This window comes from Chiloscyllium punctatum, chromosome 44 (assembly GCF_047496795.1).
Source record: "Chiloscyllium punctatum isolate Juve2018m chromosome 44, sChiPun1.3, whole genome shotgun sequence".
In the NCBI taxonomy this organism is placed as follows: Eukaryota; Metazoa; Chordata; class Chondrichthyes; order Orectolobiformes; family Hemiscylliidae; genus Chiloscyllium; species Chiloscyllium punctatum.
Window position 1 is genome coordinate 8,797,278 of NC_092782.1, and position 21,132 is coordinate 8,818,409.

General features: G+C 39.7%; 1 protein-coding gene across 2 annotated transcripts in view; it reads left to right on the forward strand.

Moving 5' to 3' along the window:
- Positions 1-1,869: 1,869 nt before the first annotated feature.
- Positions 1,870-21,132, forward strand: part of dera (deoxyribose-phosphate aldolase (putative)) — a 47,485-nt gene continuing 28,222 nt past the window's right edge. The window contains exons 1-6 of one of the 2 annotated variants that reach the window (XM_072562192.1): positions 1,870-2,076; positions 11,994-12,091; positions 16,328-16,475; positions 18,593-18,688; positions 19,509-19,643; positions 20,953-21,081. In XM_072562192.1, the coding sequence (XP_072418293.1) occupies positions 2,055-2,076; positions 11,994-12,091; positions 16,328-16,475; positions 18,593-18,688; positions 19,509-19,643; positions 20,953-21,081 (628 nt within the window). In that variant the 5' untranslated portion in view covers positions 1,870-2,054. Of the gene's footprint in view, positions 2,077-3,222; positions 3,331-11,993; positions 12,092-16,327; positions 16,476-18,592; positions 18,689-19,508; positions 19,644-20,952; positions 21,082-21,132 lie in introns of those variants that run through there. The other variant, XM_072562191.1, reaches the window with a different exon arrangement.

Sequence of the window (21,132 nt, forward strand, 5' to 3'; positions counted from 1 at the left end):
TTTGATGATATACAGCATCTTGGATCAGTGAGCATTTTGTAAAGCTCTGGTTATGTTTAATGCAGTGGCCCAATCATGGGCTGACTAGAAACCTTTTTAAGTTACTGCCTGATCCTGATATGTCCATTTCTTTCTTTTCCCAATTGCAACATGGGGTTATTATGCTCTTACGAAAAATGTGTTGTTGCGTGTCTGTTGATTAAAAATAATAAAAAGTGGGTCAGGCTATGAAGGCTGCTTTTGTTTTGATAGTGCATGTTGAAAAAATACACTAACACAGACTTACAATAAACTGGTTTCTTAATTTGATATCACAGATACAAATTGATTAAATGTTTGAATTCCTCATAACATGTGGTGCAAACTCTTTGCTTACAGTTAAATTGTCAGTACTGAAAACTGTGACTTTAAGTGAATCATTGATTCCCATAAGAATCAATTTCAAAGTCGAGTTGGGTTCTTTTTTACATTTATCGCTCAAAAACAATGTATAAACTTACATGCCACTTGTACAGCGTGCATTCCCAATTGAAATAACTTAGAAAATAAAATACAACACTGATCATAAGATGAAAATGATGTATAATAGATGGAAAGATGTTTTTTGAAAAAAAACTTCACTGAACAGTAGTTTTAGATTGGCCAGGCTCCACCTAGTGGCAAAGGTTAGTGAATGCATGTAGCTGCTGATGTTTCATGTGACAATACTGTGGTTCTAAGAGATGTATTTTGCCCCTTTTTTTAATGAAGAGCGGTTAAGAGAGGTGAAAAACAATCTGCTCAGAGCCAAGTTAACAGCTTGTGGGGCCTTGGGTTTTTTTTAAAAGTTGGAACAATAGAAGCAGCCTGCATGAGTGGGGTCAAGCTTCCATAGAACTAGGATTTTTAGTTTAACTTTAGCAGTTGCTGTGGTCTTGAAATTGGTATTCCTCTTTGTTAGAGCTAAAAGCTGGGGTTCTCTTCCTCCTACTGGAATTGCATGTGAGACAATTAATTTACTGGCTTTACTTTTGCTGAGGGTGTGTTTATGGGGAGTTACTATATTGGAACAGTTAATCAGTATTTTGATTGTTAAGCCAATTTTATTTTTGTCTGTATTTTAACTAAATATATTAATAAAGCGTGTTTTGCTTCAAGCCTGATACCAATCAAATTACCTGGAATACAATGACTGGCACTTGCCTTTAAAGTAAGAATAAGTTAGGATCTAGGCTAACTCCTTGACCTGTTTTGTAGGGGCTTGTTCTGGTTCATAGCATTCAAAACCACCTTTACCACCTTCATCTTCTAATAAATGGAGCCCAGATTTTCAATATGAGTTTAGAAAAGGGGGCAGACCCTGGGGACTAAGATAAGATTATTAGGCTGAGATGCAAGGGTTGGGGGGGGATTGGGAAGAACGGTTTAAAAAAAAAAGGATCTGGAGTAGGCCATTTGGCCCTTCAAGTCTGCTCCACCCATTTGGTACGATCATGGCTGAACATTCACCTCAGTAGCCTGTTCCCACTTCTCCACATACCCTTTGATCCCTTTAGCACTTTAAATGGTTTGAGGGTGCAACTGCTGGGGAAAGGTGTGTGTATGCAGGCCACTGAAGAGGAAGTTTGTTCAATGCTTATCAGAATGATTAAATGGATGTATTGCCATATCTTCTTTCTTTTTTACTCAACATTAAGGATGTTAATGTTAAATGGTAACTAATCAATTTATAAGTAACTTATTAGAAGTCAGTATTTTGACATGCCAGTAGGGAGAGTCCACTTGTTTTGCTGAGTTAGTGATGGAACAGCTTATAATTTTCCGTGTTCCTGTTCCCAAATGAAGTTCGTGCTGGGAGATTGAGTGAAGTCTCGAGTATCTGCATGGAAAAAAAAGTATCACAAACTTTATTTAAAAAGCAAGTCAAATGCTGTTCCTTAGAGAAAGCAAACTTAGTTTTTTGCCTTGAGCTCCTACCGTAAACTAGAGAGAATAAAATTGAAGGGAGAGGTGTATAGTTGTGTCTGGAAATTCAGATAATGTAACCCTCAAAAGATAGATTTCTTACAGCTCTGATGGTGCATGAGGGGAGATCATGTGAGTGACTTTATTCTGTTATATACAATTTAATTTCAAGCTATTTGAGTGTTTTTAGTGCCAGAGCCTTGATCGGATGTGGGTTAATGAGCCACTGCAGATGAAAATGAGTTCACTACATGACTGATTCCAGATAAGGCAATTAAATGGCCTGGCACAAGAATGGTAATGTTTCAGAATGCAGCTAAAATTTCTTGTAGATAACTGACATCAATCGAGCATTAACTCTAAGGGTTTCATCTTTTGACACAAACTGTAGTTGAATTGCTTTTAAAAATTAGTCATCTGTAGATAGGGCAACAATATGGAGTGTTAGAGATTTGATGAGTAGTCTTGATAGGTTTTAAGATGTGATAAATAATACATGGCTATATTGTTCCCAAACAGAGTTGGGCATGGCTTGTGTAACATAAGTTAAAATAGACTCATTTTTACAACTTTCTTTGAAACAGGCCAAGGTCATTCTAGACTTATTGGTCTTGCATACATAGTTAGCAAACTGCTAGAATTGATTACTTAGCTTCAAACATCTGCCCATCAATTCTTAAGTTGCCATGGCTTGTTAAGTTGAATGTCAGAATCTGCTCAATTTTTTTGTTGCTAATGATAAAGTTTTGGAAGTAATGTAAGGAAGGATTGCAAGAATACTTGCTGGTGTTAACTATGTGGAAGGACTGGTTTAACGTTTCTCTGTTTGTATCCAGCCCCTGGTTTGTGCCATGTGGAAATGCATGTGGTAAGTCAATTCTAAAATGTGCATTCCATCCACACTGGATGTGATGGACTCTACTGCACTAATGGCACAATGGGTATCATCCAGACTAATTTTCTAATGGACAGCTAATGAGATGGCCTCGATTATAATGTGCCTGAAGCTGACGAGAGGGTGTTGAAAAGTGTGGTGCTGGAAAAGCACAGCCTGTCAGGCAGCATCTGCAGAGTAGGGGAGTCGACGTTTGGGGTATAAGCCCTTCATCAGGAATGATTTATACCTGAAACGTTGACTCTCCCGCCCCTTGGATGCTGCCTGCCCTGCTGTTCTTATCCAGTGCCATACCTTTCCCCTCAGATCTCCAGTATCCTCACTGTCTGCCCTGTCATACTGGGTGATCTGATTGAGGGTATGACCAATGGAGATTGACCTGCAGTCCCTTTTGTGATTGGCCGGGGCTGGGCTCTGGCGGAAGTGACGCACAGACCGGAAGTTCTCGGTGTCGGACGCCATGGCGGCCCGGAATTGCGGCTGTCCACTGGGTAAGGAATGGCGGCGGCGGGGAGTTAGTGACAGAGGGTTAAGTGATGGTGAGGGCTCACCGAGCCGGTAACTGGGGGGACCCGGGAAGCTGAGCTCTGGGGGGGTGGGGGGTCTCTCCCCCTCCCCCCACCCCCGTCCCCCCTCCCTCACCCTCGGGGTTAAAGTCTCTGCGCGATCCATCAGTTGGACACCTCCAGGTGGGGCCCACAGGCAGGGTCCAGGAATGGTCACCAGGGTGAAAGAACAGCGAGTCAGGCAGCACCTATACTGAGAGACACCATTACCCGTCTGTCAGGCTGACCTTTCAAACACCCCCCCCCCCCCCACCCCAGTCCTGATGAGGGGTTTATGGCTCAAATGTCGACTTTCCTGACCCTCAGGTGCTGCCTGAACTGCTGTGCTTTTTCCAGCACCACACTTGATCATCTCTTGACTCTCCAGCATCTTCAGTCCTCACTTTCTCCCGGTTGATTTCAAGCGTTATGCCTTATTTTTCACCGCACGTATTGCCAAAGTTGCTGAATGTTTTCATCACCTGGTTTTGTTTCACTATTTCAGCGTGTCTCACGTTTTGCCTTTTGTATTCATGAAGCTGCATAGGGCCACATAGTCTTCCATAATATAAAAAAAACATTGGCACCATTTTGTGGGCTTTCAGGTATAAATGGTTTAGATAGTGTGAATTGAAATTAATTCACTCCATTTGCAATTGGTGATATTAATTTCTTTCGTATTACTTTAACTAGTCATGACAGTATTTTGTTGTTTGCATATTGGCTGTTGTATTTCCTGTATTATGCTAGTGATTATAATTAGCTCTGTTCATGAAACCTGCTGTGTAAATGCAAGTTTTACTGTCTTGCTTTCTGTTAATTATGTAAAATGATGTGTGTAGAACTGTTGCACTGTAAATACACACTTGATCAAATCTGTTTTAAAGCCTAATAATGGTGAAATTGCCCAGCCATTTCATAGTTAGTAGTGAGATAATTCTGATCCATTAAAAACTGATGCATAACAATACATAATGTCTGAACAAAATTGGCAAATCCTTTGCATGAATGCAAATGTTATTTATAAATATACATTGTTCTCTTTTCAAAGAATCAAACTAAACATGTATAACATATAACTGTTACCATGAGATATATAAGGAGGCCAATTGAGTCTGCCCTGACATTTGAGGAGGTCATGGCTGATCTAATAATCTTCAACTTCAATTTCCTGCTTTATCTTCAAGTCACTGGATTTCCTTACTAGTTAAAAAACTTTCCCATAGGATGTATAACATAATTCAATTTCGGGGCGAGAGTGTTTAGGACAAAATGAAAGGGATCATGTTCTTGAAACAATCTAACAGATAATCTGGGTGATTTGACTGCTATAGATTAACGGTGGTGCAGAATGTTTTATGCTAACATGCAGATAGGTGCTTGCAGTTGGAGATAATGGTATTGGTCTGTGTGAACCATCAATAGTGACACGGTGGCTCAGTGGTTGGCACTGCTGCCTCTCAGCGCCAGGGACCCGGGTTCAATTCCTGCCTCGGCTGACTGACTGTGTGGAGTTTGTACAATCTCCCTATGACTGCGTGGGCTTTCTCCGCATGCTCCGGTTTCCTCCCAAAATCCAAAGATGTGCAGGTCAGGTGAATTGGCCAAGCTAAATTGCCTTTGGTGTTAGGTGCAATAGTCGGGTATATTTAGGTTCGGAGAATGGGTCTAGGTGGGTTACTTTTTGCAGGGTCGGTGTGGACTTGTTGGGTCAAATGGCCTGTTTCCATACTTTGGGTATCTAACCTAATAGCCTGGAAGTCTGCTCACTGCATTGAGAATTTTGGATTGTACTTTATATTGGAAGTAAACTAACAATTTAAAAGAAAATTGAACATGTGAGGATTGTGCATATTTTTAACTAGATACAAGACCCAGGGTGATTCAAATGTATAAAACTGAACATGGGAATTATAAACAGCAGTAGACATTTGACTCTTTGTTGGTTGGGTTACTTTTCAGAGGTTGGTGTGGACTTGTTGGGCCAAATGGCCTGTTTCCATACTTTAGGGAATCTATTATAATCTAATCTTGTGATTGCTCTCCAATTCAATTAGATCCTGGTTGATCTGATTGCTCTGTATTCCATGAACTCTGATACCACTCGTTTATCAAGAATCTATCTACCTTTTGTTTTAAAATTATTGGGACTCTACTTTCACTACCTTATAAGACAGAGAATTCCAAAGCAACATTGTCTTCTGTGAGAAAACATACCTCATTGTCTCTGTCTTAAAAGGACAGCGGATTTATCAAACAATGGCACTGAGCTATAGATTCTCTCACAAGAGGAAACTTCCTTTCCACGTGTACCTTTGTTGAGAATGATCTTGTATGTTTCAATCAAGTCACCTCTTGTTCTTCTAAACTCCTGTGGAGTCGAGCCTTGTGTGTCCAACCTTTCTTCACAAGACATTCACCCATTCCAATTATTTGTATTATAAACCTTCTCTGAAAAGCTTCAAATGCATTTACATATTTTGTAAAATAAGGAGCCCACATGCTGTACTCAGTCCTCCCAAGTGTTCTGCGTTTACAATGGCAATGGGCATTAAGGAGATCTAGGGTCCAAGATATCTGTGAAAACTCAGACAAGATTCATCTGCAAGATCCAGGATAGAAATAGCAGTTAAAGACAGCAAGCTGTTCGTCAAATAGGAGATAACTGAAGAAGGTAACTCTGCTTTCTCTCCACGGTTACTACCAGACCTGCCAAGTTACTCCAGGAATTTCTTTTTCAGATTTCCATCATTCATGTGTTTTTTTTTTGCTTAATTTATATAAAGAGAGAACTCGTATTGTGATTGAAAAGACTGAATTAATAAGTTAAAACAAGTCTGGAAGATTCTTCTGGTTTGTGCTAGAGGCAGAATCTGAGGGAAAATCCTCACTGAAAGACAATTCCGAGATTAAAAGATCGCCAGGCTGAGAAAATAAGAGAAGTGAACCCTCATAAGTTACAAGTAACTTAGGAAAATTGAACGTCAAATTTAAAAAAACAAAGGATATGTGAAGTGTACTTTTGGTTGGCCTTTAGGAAAAGGGGAATGTTCTGATGTGTGGCTTAAAACATGTCTTCACAAAGAATATTAAGCCAATAATGCTGTTAGTCTTTTGTCACAGTAAAAGCCTCAAATAGTAATATTTTGTCTAATCTTTTCAGCTATTAACTGAAAATTTAAATTTATTTTTAGGATTTATTGGCCACTATGGAGATTGCAATGCAAGTATATAATTGATTGCATTTCCACGACAAAATTGATAAATTGTTTTGGTTTTTATTACTATTTATAAGTATGGATTTTAAAGTCCAAAGAAAAGCACAGCAAGAACCATGAACATCTCTCAGATTCTCCAGTGTCAGCCTTGACTGACATTTAAATAATTAATTCATGATTTTCAACATTCCCTTGAAAAATATAGACCTATGTGAAAATTAGTCCAGCCATGGATAACGAGAAGTTAAAAATAATATTCCCTTAAAGGAAGAGGATTGTAATGTTACCAAAAAAGAAGCCTGACTATTCAGACGATTTTTATAATTCAGCAAAGAAGGACCAAGCGATGGGATAAAATATAGGAATAAATAGCAAGAGACATAATTCCTTTGGTTATGTAAAACAAAAGGTCAGCAAAATTAAACATGGACTCAGTAGAGGCAGTAGACATTGGAAATTATATTGGGAAACAAGGAAAAGGTAAAGGCATTAAACAAGTGCTTTGCATTTGTCTTTACAATAAAGACACAAAAGCCATTCAGAAATGAGTGTGCAACCAAGGTCTAGTGTGAACAAGGAGCTTAAATAAACTAACTTTAATAAAGAAATAATACTGGAGAAATTAATGCGTCTAAAAGTCGTCATGTTCCCTGATTCTAATATCTTGCAACTTAGTGCGACTACTATCTCTTTAAAAACTAACGAGGAAAAAAAAACTCATCTCTATTTTCTGTGGACAACTTTTTGATTTTCCATTGTGAATCCTGGATCTTGGTTCTCTCATCAAGGAAAACATCCAGTCCACATGTAACTTGTCACTACTCCTCAAGGTCTTCTTTGTTTCAATCAAGTTACCACTGACTTTTCTAAATTCCAGCAGACATAAGCCTAGCCTGACCAACTTTTCTTTGTACGACTGCCCACCCGTTTCAGGTATTAGACTAGTAAACCTTCTCTCCAGCACAGATACATGTATCCTTAAATAAGTTGGCCAATATTGTACTAAGTTCTCCAGATGTAGTCTCACCAGTGCTCTGTTAACTCAGGCTTTCCTAATTACTTACTTTATGTACATACTTAGTTTTTGTGATTTGAGCACTAAGACGTTCAGGTGCTTCTATAATCTCCCCCTATTGTGTTTTTTTTGTGCTTATTCCTCTTCCCAAAATGGATAATTTCATACTTTCCCATTTTATACTCCATTTGCCAGACCTTTACCCACTAACTTAACCAACCAATATCTTTTTGTAGCTTCCTTGTGCCTTCTTAGCCAATACCCATGGGCTTTAATTTTCCACAATGATTTTCGATCTGGCACTTTATCAAATGTTTTCTTTAAATCTTTGTATAGTACATTCACCGGTTTCTCTCTGCCCATAGCACATTACTATCTCAAAGAACTCCTTGGGATTTCTTACACGTAGTTTGCCTTTCACAGAATCTCAAAGCTACATATAAAGTATCTCCATAATCTCAAAGTGCAAGTGCTTTGCACCGAAAGTAAGTTTCTCTGATAGTCTTGCATAGAAATTGCTGTACAAAATTGAAACAGACAATGCAATGTATCCAATCCAGCTTGGCTCCATCAAGCAAGTAACGTCTTTTGAAGACATTCAAAAAGCTATCCATTCCTGTAAATTGGAACTTGTCTTGTGGATATTTGAGGGTCACTTATGCACTTAATAATTTTGGAGGAGTAATTGTGTTTTGCATGTATTGTGTTTCTTATGTAACTGTGTCCTTAGAGTACTGTTTACTGAGTAATTGCAACGACTGTATATACTCGTGTAAAAGTCGAACTTTTTAGACTATTTTTAAAGGTTCAGTTTTTAGGGTTGACTAATACACAGGTACTAGCTTTGAGGGACTGAAATTCATGCTGCAGTTCAAAATACCGTATTATGAGCAGAAGTCGATTTGATTGCACAATTAATCTCAGGTAAAGAAGAAAAACATTGAATTACAGTGACGGTAATTACCAGATAAAAGCAAGAGAAAGAAGAATGAATTACTGGTCGGAAACTTTATTTATACATACCAGTATTTAACATGTCAAGGATTCATTGAAATCTTTCAAAATCACACTGTTTAACATCGTCATGGCCTGGTATAATGGCACACTTAAAATGAAACATTTATTAAATTCTGAATGTATAGGCTTCTTGAACGTTCTCGCCAAATTCTTCCATTTCCCTCCCATACACACTCATATGTTATGAACCTCAGCAACATTAACAAATTTGTTAGAGTTAGATATACATGGCTAAAATAGCTCATTTTTATTCCGATATATTGGCACAATTAAAATGATTAACTTTTTAATGATATTAACTTTTCATGTGTCGTGAACAAAATGCGATAACTATCGACAGACTTAGTACCAGTCTGAATGAATCAAAACATGCTGTAGAAAACCAAGTGGGCTCAGTAGAGTTTGAATAAATGGAGACGCAATATAGTAAACAAATAGCAATGAGTAGAGTTACTGGTATGAATGAATGCGATTTCATTTAAGTGGGTTAATGGGAATGGGCAGTTTCCTTTGTAAGAGGTTTATAATGTCATATAATGGGGCTGACGTTTTATATGAGGTTTATGGAAACTACAAGATTGTTTGGCCAAAAATAAAGGGTTGACTTTACATGAGATTGACTTTTACACTGGTATATACGGTATTTAGGTAAAATATCAAATAGAGCAATTCTCAAAGGTGTTAGGCCATTGCAGCTTTTCAGCTTCTAGCATGTGAGGCAGAGGTTTCCAAATGTTTTCCCACCAGGACCCCATTTGAAGGCTGGAAAATTAGTGTGACACCATTAGTGAGATCTGTGGAATAGAAAGGGTTATACAAAATCTAATTGTTTTAAAAGCATGTTAGAGCCTACCAGGTACACTGCTGGATGAGCCAGACCTGGTATTCAAGCATTTAGATTGTGCCTGCAGTTTGAATAATAATCTGAAGATTTACAGCTGCCTGACAGCTATTCACTTGGTCGGAGTTGCATGGTAGCCATTACTGCCTCACAGCGTGGTTAGCACTGCTGCTTTGCAGCACCAGGGTCCCATGTTCGATTCCAGCCTCGGGTAACTATCTGTGTGGAGTTTGCACATTCTCCCCGTGTCTGCATGGGTTTCCTCCGGGTTCTCCAGTTTCCTCCCACAGTCCAAAGATATGCAGGTCAGGTGAATTGGCCATGCTAAATTGCCCATAATGTTAGGTGCATTAGTCAGAGGGAAATGGGTCTGGGGGTTGGGTTACTCTTTGGAGGGTCAGTGTGGACTGGTTGAGCTGACCGGCCTGTTTCCGCTCTGTAGGGGATCTAATCTAATCTCATGATCCCAAAACTTTGCTCAACCTCATTTGGGAAGCTGTCCTGTCAGGTATAACAGATTTGAAAACAACTTGCACCAAGGTAAAATCTTTAAATTCCAAACACAAACATCGCACCTAATCAATGAATACTGCATGTCAGCAAGGAGGAAAACAATATACGGGTCAGCAGGCTTGATTTTATTTGTTTCATCTCATCCATTGATTTTTACTGAACCCTCTTTGTGTGTTGTAAGTACATCATTGTGTGGTATGTTTACTTCATGTTGGAAAACCAAAGTGATGGCTCCGAGGAAAGGACACCACAGAAGTTCAAAAGCAAGAGAAGACGCAATATTGGGGGAAGGTGCGAAGATGAAACCAGACTTAGATCTCGATGGATAAATGGCCCTAAACTGACCAATAAAATAAAGATTTTTGCTGAGCCCCTTGATATAAAAGGAGCATGGCAGGCGAAGGGAAAATCTGTTTTGATTATCTCCAAGTCTGATGTTTGAAGTGTTCACTTTTTCAAAGGTGTTTCACAGGAATTTTCTTAAACTGCTGTGAAGCCTCTTTCTGCAAGTTGTTCTAATGACACAATGGAATTGCGCACAAGTGTACATAAACAGTACTTGACAATTCCACTCTTCTCTAGTCCTGAAAAGACAAAGAAGTGCCATTGAAAGAAAAGTATAATATATTGAGGTGGTGATAGTGGTTGGTTAGGCAATGGAGGATCCTTGGCTAATATTCAGCAGAGATCATCTTGGTACCGTAATGCATTAGGTATAAGCTAGATTCATAATGTGTTTAATGTGATCTTTGGAAATTTAAGCCTTGAAGAAAATGCATTTTCTAATATTTGTAAGTTTTGGTTTATTTGAAATGTGGTTACTGTGGCATGTGTGAAATGCATGAAAGGATTTGCAAGTGTGTATCTGTTCTATTTCAAAATGGCATTTCTAAGGATATTAAGTGGAAAGGAGAATAATAGAGAAGCAGATTGTGCAGGCATGGTCTGTAGCTTATACCATGATGCACTTTTCATAAGCTGAATGGTGGAGGGTCAGTCAGTGACAAGGATCTTATGCAAAGTACATCCTATTCCGCAAGGTCGGTCTGTTGCATTGCAGCCTGTGTATCAACCATGTCCAATGTCCCCATGATTTTACAATTTATTTTAAATTTGATTTCAGCAGCATAAATCCAAGACAGCTGAATGATGCAGTGTTACGGTGCTGAAATAATGCACGTGAATTGAGTTAATTTTGAGAACGGAGTTGCCGTAGGAACTGGTTAGCACATAGTGAATCTTATCATGTTTCACATACACAGAATTATCAATAATACAAAAAAGTTCAACCTTGAAGGCTGCTATTGGGAATTGAGCTCAGCTTCCAGAATCTGATGAAGTGTGAGAAAACATTGTATCTAAGGAGGAATGTTGACATTTTGGAGAAGAGAGAAGTCTTAAGAAAATGAAATTATTGTATAGTTGCCAAGTAGTGTAGTATTTTCATGACATTTGTAAGCTGGCACTATGCCTCGGTAATTTGGATGTCCATTGACAATGGGCATTTGTGCATATGTACCATGCCTTGAACTATGATTGCCATCAGCAGTGTAGTCTTGTAATGTACATTAGCCATGTTAGATTGAAGCGCTATTGCTTCCTCTTCTTCTGGTTGTTCTTTTCTTACCGATCCCAAGACAGATTTTAGAGACCACTTCTCTGATTAAATGACAGTAAAGCCTGTCCTCATATTCTCACAATAGATACAGATGAGAGGTTTTGGTTGGCCAACTTTAGCTTGTCTGTATTGAATACTTGCAGCATGTGGTTTCATAGTGAGGTGCCAAAAGTGTCCTTATATTGAGGACACCCAAATTTGTTTTGCAGGCTTTTTTGGGTGAATATTTACTCTTCTAATTTCAGTGTTAGCAATTATTTTGATATTGACAGACTGGTCGATGTGATTTTGCTTGCAAACTTGACAACTTGTTTTAGTTTGTTTGTTGTGCTGCTCTGTGTGAAGAGGGGAAAGGCAACATGTTTCATGTTCTGATTCTCCATTCAGATTTGGGCTGGATATCCAGAGTCCGTGTGAACCAACCTGCTGTTGTGAGACGTGCAGAGCAGCTACAGACAAGGCGAAATTTGAGCAAGGAGTGGCAAGTAAGTAGTTAACTTGGCCTACTTTTCTCACCAGTTTTGAAGCCCATGGGATCAAAGGAGCATTGGCTGTCTGGATATGAAAAAATAATTAAAAGACCAAGTAGAGAGTAGTAGTAAAATGTTTAGGACTGGATGGAAGTTTATAGTTTTTCAAATTGCGTAAGCCAGAATGTTGTCCAGGTCTTTCAACATATGAACATAAGATGCTTCAATATTTGAGGAGTCATGAATGATGCAATCATCAGTCAACATCTCCACATCTGACCTTATGATGGAAGAAAAGCCACTGTTGAAGCAGGTGAAAATGGTTGGGACAACAAATTATTCTGAGAAGCTGCTACAACACTGTCTTGGGACTGAGATGACTGACCTTCAATAGCCATAACCTTTATTCTTTTTGCTAGGTATGATTCCAAGCAGGGATTTCTCCCCTGTTGCCCATTGACTCTAGTTCTGTCAGAGCTCCTTGATGCCTCACTTGAACAAATGCAGACATGATGTCGAGGGCAGCCATTGTGACTCTGTTCCTCAAGTATAGCTCAGTTGTCCATTTTTGGACCAAGGCTAGAAGAAATTGAATGGTCCTGATGGAACCCAAACTTAGCATCAATGAGCAAGTGCCACGTGATAGTACTGTTGACAAACTGCTCTGAATTCACAAGACGATGCTGCAGCTTGTATTCTTGTTTTTAGCTTTGTGAACTTATATCTTTTAAAAACCCCTTAACCTAATTTGATCTCAAAATATTTATCTCAGAAAAATAAAGTCAAAATCCTAAAATATGACTAATTGAAAGGCTCTGGGATGTCTTGGCAATGTGATAAGATGCTATATAAATTCAGTTTCTTTCGTGAAGTGTAAATAATTAGCTTACTATTAGACAGCAAGAGACCACAACAGCAAATAGTTTGATGTGGAAGGAAGCAGTGAAATTTGGTGGGGCAGATTCAGAATGATAACTAGTTTAATAGTGCTGCTCTGAAGGAGGCCTTTGCAGTTGAAAAATGTATACAGTGGTTCAAGACCCCATAAACATCATGTAATTGAACAGAAGTGCATCAGTATTTGATTAAGCATATTTGCAACAAATCCCATTGAGAGTTTGAGGCTAAAGATCACCTGCAGGTTATTACTGATCATCCACCATCAACATCACTCCGGACTATACAGGCTTTGGTTTCTTCCTTGCTGAGGTTAGGAAGAGTTTACTCATAGGTTTTTCCAATAAACAGATATTTTGAATGTGTTTTTTATAGTGAGTTTTAACTATATCTGTCAACAAATTGCTAGTTATTTAGAAAGCCTAAGCGTTTAAACAAATGAAGCAATCCAAGTTATACAGAAATAAGTTACCGTAGTAGACTATTTGATAGATATGGGAGGTCATGTTGCGGCTGTACAGGACATTGGTTAGGCCACTGTTGGAATATTGCGTGCAGTTCTGGTCTCCTTCCTATCGGAAAGATGTTGTGAAGCTTGAAAGGGTTCAGGAAAGATTTATAAGGATGTTGTCAGGGTTGGAGGATTTGAGCTATAGGGAAAGGTTGAACAGGCTGGGGCTGTTCTCCCTGGAGTGTCGGAGGCTGAGAGGTGACCTTAGAGGTTTACAAAATTATGAGGGGCATGGATAGGATAAATAGACAAAGTCTTTTCCCTGGGGCTGGGAAGTCCAGAACTAGAGGGCATAAGTTTAGGGTGAGAAGGGTAAGATATAAAAGAGACCTAAGGGACAACTTTTTCACGCAGAGGGTGGTACATGTATAGAATGAGCTGCCAGAGAATGTGGTGGAGGCTGGTACAATTGCAACATTTAAGAGGCATTTGGATGGGTATATGAATAGGAAGGGTTTAGAGGGATATGGGCCAGGTGCTGGCAGGTGGGACTAGATTGGGTTGGGAGATCTGGTCGGCATGGACAGGTTGGACCAAAGGGTCTGTTTCCATGCTGTACATCTCTATGACTCTAGATGCACTTTCTTAATTGTAAGTGAAGCTTGGGTAAATAGGCCAGTAAAAATGGAGCTGAAAAGTGTGGCACTGGAAAAGCACAGCAGGACAGGCAGCAACTGAAGAGCAGGAGAATCAACGTTTCGGGCATAATCCCTTCATCAGGAACGTGGGTGGGGGTTGAAGGGGGCTGAGAGATAAATAGGAGTGTGGGGTGGGCCTGGGGGAAGGTAGCTGTGAAGGTGCTAGATAGATGCAGTTGGGGGGGAGGTGATGGTGATAGGTCGTCGGAGGGGAGGGTGGAGCAGATAGTTGGGAAGGAAGATGGACAGTTCAAGAGGGCGGTGCCAAATTGGAAGGTTAGATCTGGGATAAGGGTGGGGGATGGGGAGATGAGGGAAACTGGTGAAATAGATGTTGATGGCGTGAGGTTGGAGGGTCCCAAGGCGGAAGATGAGGTGGCCTTCCTCCAGGCATCTGGTGGCTTGGATTTGGCAGTGGAGGAAGCCAGGGCTTACATGTCCTTCGTGCAGTGGGAGGGGAGTTGAAGTGATCAGCCACAAGTGGTGGGGTTGTTTGGTGTATGCGTCCCAGAGATGTTCCCTGAAATGTTCCATCAGTTAGTGTCCTGTCTCCCCAATGTAAAGGAGACCATATCAAGAGCAACAGAGACAGTAGATGCAGTGTTCGGATGTGTAACTTTTGCAAACACGTCATTTATTCTGTCCATTGTTGTTGACGTAGTCTCCGCTATATTGGGGAGATGGGATGCCAACTCGCGAAACATTTCAGGGAACATCTCTGGGACGCATGCACCAAACAACCCCACCACCTTGTGGCTGATCACTTCAAATCCACCTCCCACTCCTCTGCCAAGGCTTTGCAAGTCCTGGGCCGCCTCCACTGCGAAATCCAAGCCACCAGATGCCTGGAGGAAGAACGCTTCATTTTCTGTCTTGGAACTTTCCAACCACATGGCATCAATGTCAATTTCACCAGTTACCTCATCGCCCAGATTCAACCCTCCAACTCAGCACTGCCCTCTTGAACTGTCCCACCTGTCCATCGTCCTTCCCACCTATCAGCTCCACCCTCTCCTCTGACCTATCACTATCATGCCCCAACCTGCAACTACCTATCGCCTTCCCAGCTTCCTTCATCCCAACCCTACCCCACCCTCCTATTTATCTCTCGATTCCCTTTTGCCTCCACATTCCTGATTAAAGGACTTCTGCCCGTGAATTCGATTCTCCTGGTCCGCAGATGTTACCTGACTTGCCGTGCTTTTCCAGCACCACACGTTTTGACTCTGATCTCGAACATCTGCAGTCCTCATTTTCCCATTAACTATGGACTGTGTAGTGCATGTATGACATTGATAAATAGCAGGTGCCCTTCAAAATGTACCCGTTAACCACTGAAAGCATATAGCATTTCATGTGAAAGCGATAAGCATATCAGGTTAGAACAGGTATCTTTGACCGAAGAGCAAACACCAGAGCAGTCAAAATGGGTGAAATGGTTACCTCTGTAATTTCTAAATTTCTATTGCAGTCTGCCTCTTTTGCAAATATCCTTCCTGTTTGAAGGACCAACTGATGCAGTTTTCTACATTCACACCCATCCCTCAGCTAGACCTTGATGGTAATTCCTTCTGTAAACATGCTTGTGCAAATAGTTTGTTTGGCTTATTTCTGATTTACATTAATAAACCTGTGTTATTTTGGTACAAACTCAGTTGTGTTCAATGTCACTTTCCTCTGTCCTGTAACAGATGGGTCAGAATTGATCTTTGAGAACCAAGCTAGTCACAAAGCCAAAGTTCAGTCCCATGGGTGGTTTCAATAATGATTTCTGACCAGCTGCACCTTGTTTAGAAGATCGGAATGCATTGGTTCACTTACAAACTTGTTTTTATATCTGTAGCTGTACCACCATGTTTAACATGCTGTTTTCGTATCTAATAGTACAAATTGGATCCTGAGACAGAAAAGTATTAAAATGTTCTCTAAATATCATTCCCACCACATAGATGTTTCAGAAATGTACCTAAATTTGTCAGAGAGAGAAAGAAAGGCACTGATTACAGGATTCAGATGTGGAAAGTAGCTGGCATCTCTTTTGTATGCCTGCCAGTCAAAGCTTTTGATGATGGTTGCAAATGTAGAATGTCTGTCTTAAGGCAGAAAATGAATATTATAGTGTTGTTTCTTTCGGCAAGTCATGGCAGCCTGATTCTTTGTTATTTCAACTGAATGGGCCCCGTTTGCCTTTTTTTTGTTTCATAGGCTGCATGGCTGCTGAAGGCTGTCACCTGTATTGACCTCACCACACTGTCTGGTGATGACACAACTTCAAATGTCCAGAGACTCTGCTACAAAGCCAAGCACCCCATCAGAGAAGACCTGCTGAAGAGTCTGAACATGGATAACAAAGGTAACAGAACTCCTATGAATGCCTACTGCTGGCACTACTTATTTCAAAATAATTAAAAAGTTTTGGGACCTAAACAGTGGATGGAAATGGATACTTCGGGCATTTTAAATTCCTAGGTTCTTAAAAAAAGGGCCTAATTTATATATCTACCCCTACATCTAAACATCATAAGTAGCTATTTTCTCTTAGAGTTTGCTTGTTTTTGAGTGCTAGAGGTTTTATTTCTTGAATAAAAAGGCCTTGGACTAGTATTGCCTTTCTCCAGGAGTCAGTCTTACTAATGAATGGGCAATGAATAACATCACCACTTCTCATCAGCTGAACATTAATTCTACCCTTTCCATTTCCTGAGTCTGGTATTCATTACATCCCTTACCTTGTTCTTGCGAAATGTTGGTTACTTCACACATGTTCATGCAGAATAGTTGCCTGACATTTCATTTTAAAGATTGTGTTCTTAGCAACATCACAATGTTCTTGTTGAAAAATACAGCTGCCTAGCAATTAATCATTGTAGTGTTTGCTTCAATTGTGAAGGTCTTTACTGCAAACTCCCTTTAATACAAAGTATAATGAGGCTTAGCGTGAAGATAAGCCATGAAGGAGATTGTACAGTGTGAAAGGAAAAAGTTCAACTACGCAATCTTGGACTCTGCACACCCTGAGCGAAAGTTGTATAAAGCAATTTCTAATCCTCCTAAGCAATCTACTTGGTCTCCAGGCTATCATTGGTCCTTTTAACTAAATCAGCCTACCTCCTAAACTGTGACCTGACAAAGGGAAACGTAGAAAATGTGTGAAACTCAGGCTCTTATCGTAAGGAAGCTGAAGCTTTTTGTCTTCATGAATCACATATACATCTGAATTCCATGTTTTGCTTTTTACAGAGTGAGAGATAAGAACAGATTTTGGTGTTGTCATCTTAGGATTTATTGAATTAGTGAGGCAGCAAAGCTAAGAACAGTCTTTGAGAACATCCAGTACTGTGAAATTCAAACACTATCATTATCATCAGCTAGCCTTGATTTTGAGGATGACATCGACTCAGAATCTTGAGTTTTTGCCGTAGGCCAAACTGTATACACCAAGGAGAAAGAAATATAAGTATAAATAGGATTGAGTTACTTGGACATTGAGGACTTGCATAGAGTCCTAGAGATGTGCAGCATGGAAACAGATCCTTTGGTCCATGCTGACCAGAGACCCTAAATTAATCTAATCCCATTTGCCAGCATTTGGCCCATATCCCTCTAAATCCTTCCTATTCATGTACCTATCTAGATGCCTTTTAAATGTTATAATTGTACCAGCCTCCATCGCCACCTCTGACAGTTCATTCCATAGATTCGCCACCCTCTGTGTAGAAAGAGTTGCTTTCGATCCCTTTTAAATTTTCCCTCTCACCTTAAACCGATGCCCTGTAGTGTTGGACGACTCCTACTGTGGGAAAAAGACTTTGTCTATTTATCCAACCGTGCCCCTTGTGATTTTATAAACTTCTATAAGGTCATCCCTCAGCCTCCAACACGCCAATGAAAATAGCCACAGCCTATTCAGCCTCTCCCATAGCTCAAATGCTCCAACCCCAAAAATGTCCTTGTAAATCTTCTCGGAATCCTTTCAATTTTAACATCACGTTTCCCAATAGGACTGAGACCAGAATTGAGTGCAGTATCCAAAAGTGGCCTAACCAATGTCATGTTCAGTCACAACATGACACCCCAACTTTTGTACACTGATCATTAAAGGTAAGCGTACCAAAAGCCTCTTTCACTTTCAAGGAACTATGAACCTGCACCCGCAAGGTCTCTTTGTTTGGCAGCACTCCCAGGACCTTACCATTAAGTGTACAAGTCCTGCTGTGATTTGCCTTATCAAAATGCCTCCTCTCAGGGTCTGTGGTCCAAATACTGTAGTCTATGTACCTATGATCAAGTTCTTTTGATTAAAGGAGCATGAAGAATTCAAAGAGCCCTTCTGTTTTGACAGAAAATGTTATTATCATAGCTGTGCTGTATGAGGACATTGGTGGTGTTATCCTCATGGTATATGTAGTTTACACATTTAATTCTGTTCAAAGTTTTCAAGAGTGAATAGTGATCTGTGTTGTTTTCTAGGTATTACCACTGCTGCAGTGTGTGTTTACCCATCTCGGGTGTCTGATGCAGTACAAACATTAAAGAGTATTGAGTGTAATATCCCTGTTGCCTCAGGTATGAAAATTTAAAACTTTTTTGTTTCAATGATAGTAAATTGTTTTGAATTTTTTAAATAAATGTATTCAGCAAATTTTTAGGCAGTGATTCTAATGAAATCTCTAATCTAGATTTTCTGATTGGTGTCATTTTAACTATGTGATTGTTAATTGTTAAAATAATGACAAGTGGAAAATAAGAGCTTGTAGCTTCTGATGTTAACAGTGAATCATAGTGTTCTGTTCACCTATACCTGCAGCTCTCACCTTCTGCCACTGAAATTCTCAATTCGCTCTTGATTAGCTCATCTCTATTTATTCAGTGCTTTGCTGTTTGGCCTCCTTGCATTAACCCTTCAAATGTTAATTCATCCAAATGTACCGCAGTGGGGGAACAAGAGTTCTGTAAGCTCCACGTTGTCCTCTTCCTGTTCCTCTAGATTTATTCACCTAGCATGTTAACTTTAATTCATGTCAGGGATAGCTTGGTTCTGTTCAGAGCATTGTAATCTCCTGCTGCCATACATGCTTGTATGTGTCCTCTACTTCTGTAACACTAGATCTTTCCAGTCCTCTGCTCCACAGCCACTCAATTGTATTCTGTCTTCTGCTATTCTATACCTAGTTCTACACTATTTTTGGAAGTAATTAGACTCTTTGATTGTGACTTCAATTTCACATTGGTCTCTTTCTGCCTTAGTCTTTCTTCTATAGTTAAATTTCATGGATCCCTTTTGTCATTATATCATACTGCAAAACTTGTAGAGAAGCACAATAGAAATTTAATTAATTCTTTGTCTCAATTCTACTTACATTATGACATTGTTTTAATGTATCAGTGGCAACTGGCTTTCCTGCTGGGCAGACACCACTGGCGATACGTTTGCAGGAGATAAAAATGGCTGTTGCAGAAGGTGCTAGAGAAATTGACATTGTAATTAACAGAACCTTGGTGCTGAAAGGCCAGTGGGAAGGTAAGGGCTGTTTAATTGTTTGCAAGTAAGAATTATTTGGACGTTGCTTATATTTTGTTTAAAAATAAATTGTATGTACTGCTGTGATTACCTGCCTGCATTCTCTTTTGAACAAGTTCTCTTAAAATTGCTGGTTCTTTTTCTTCTGTTATACAATATGTTTGTCATCACGGAGGCTAACTCCTTTGTGAAACAGAAGGAGGCTTCCCCCTTTGGCTCAGAGCTTGCCACTAATCACTATTCATCAGACATTTGTGGTTATTGCACTTGTTCTAATAAGCACTCTATAATTTCTTAATCTTAATTCAACTGGGGAGTTTGATTCAGAGTTCATGTCCAGAAGCAGGAAAGGAAAGATTAGATATGAATTGTGTTACGTTAGTTTATGCATTGGCAGAATTTGTAAATTTGGTTGGATGCTTCAGTGTCTCTCATACTTATGGTTAATTTTCATTTCTGCTGCAGAGTGTTTCCTGCCTGACATTTACCAGTCAACTTACAAATGTCAACTTCTTGGTTATAGTAATGTAACAACTGATGGTTTGAGAATTCTTTGATTCTATTTGAACAAAAGAAACTAACATTGAAATGAACCAATGAATTTTCTAGAGAAGGATACCTGGGAAACTTAGTTTTTCTGGTCAATAAATGATTCCCAGTTCCCAGTCTCCCAGCAGTTTGTTTGACTCTTAACCATCCTCCTGTAGTGCTCCAGGAAGCCAGTCAGCTGAAATGGGAAGTGATGGCCTTGTTGTGTTATCACTAGATCCAGAGAACCTGATAGTGTTCTACGGACCCGGATTCGAATTCTGCCAGCACAGATGATGGAATCTGAATTCAATACATACCTGGAATTGGGAATCTCATGAGGACTATAAAACCATTGTCAATTATTGGAAAAACCCATCTGGTACACTGTCCTTTAGGGATGAAAACTGCTATCTGGCATAGATGTATGTTCACACCCACAGCAATATGGTTGGCACTTAACTGTCCTCTGGGTAATAAACGCTGGGCTGGCCAGAGATTCCCACATCCCATGAAGGAGAAAAAAATACAAAAATTGTGTGTGTCAGTGTACCTTCACCATAGGATCACATCTGAGAGACAGGGTCGAAGCGTATATCAAGGAGGGCAGAATGGGAAATTGCAAGCAGCTTACAGAGAGAATAGGGGAGCATATTCGACATAGCATTTTGGCGAAAGTGGCACTGATGTATCAAGGATAGGACCATTAAGAAAAATGGAAAAGCATATTTTCATATTGCTATTTTCTTTTTAAAGTTCTCAATATTTATTGTGTTTCTAGAGTTGTATAACGAGATTCAACAATGCCATGATGCTTGTGGGGAAGCCCATATGAAGACCATACTCGGAACAGGAGAACTGGGATCATTAACAAACATTTACAAGGCTAGTCTTGTAGCTATGATGGCAGGTAAATTTAAACTCTGTCTAGTGGAATCCCAAAGGTTTACATAAAGCTCAA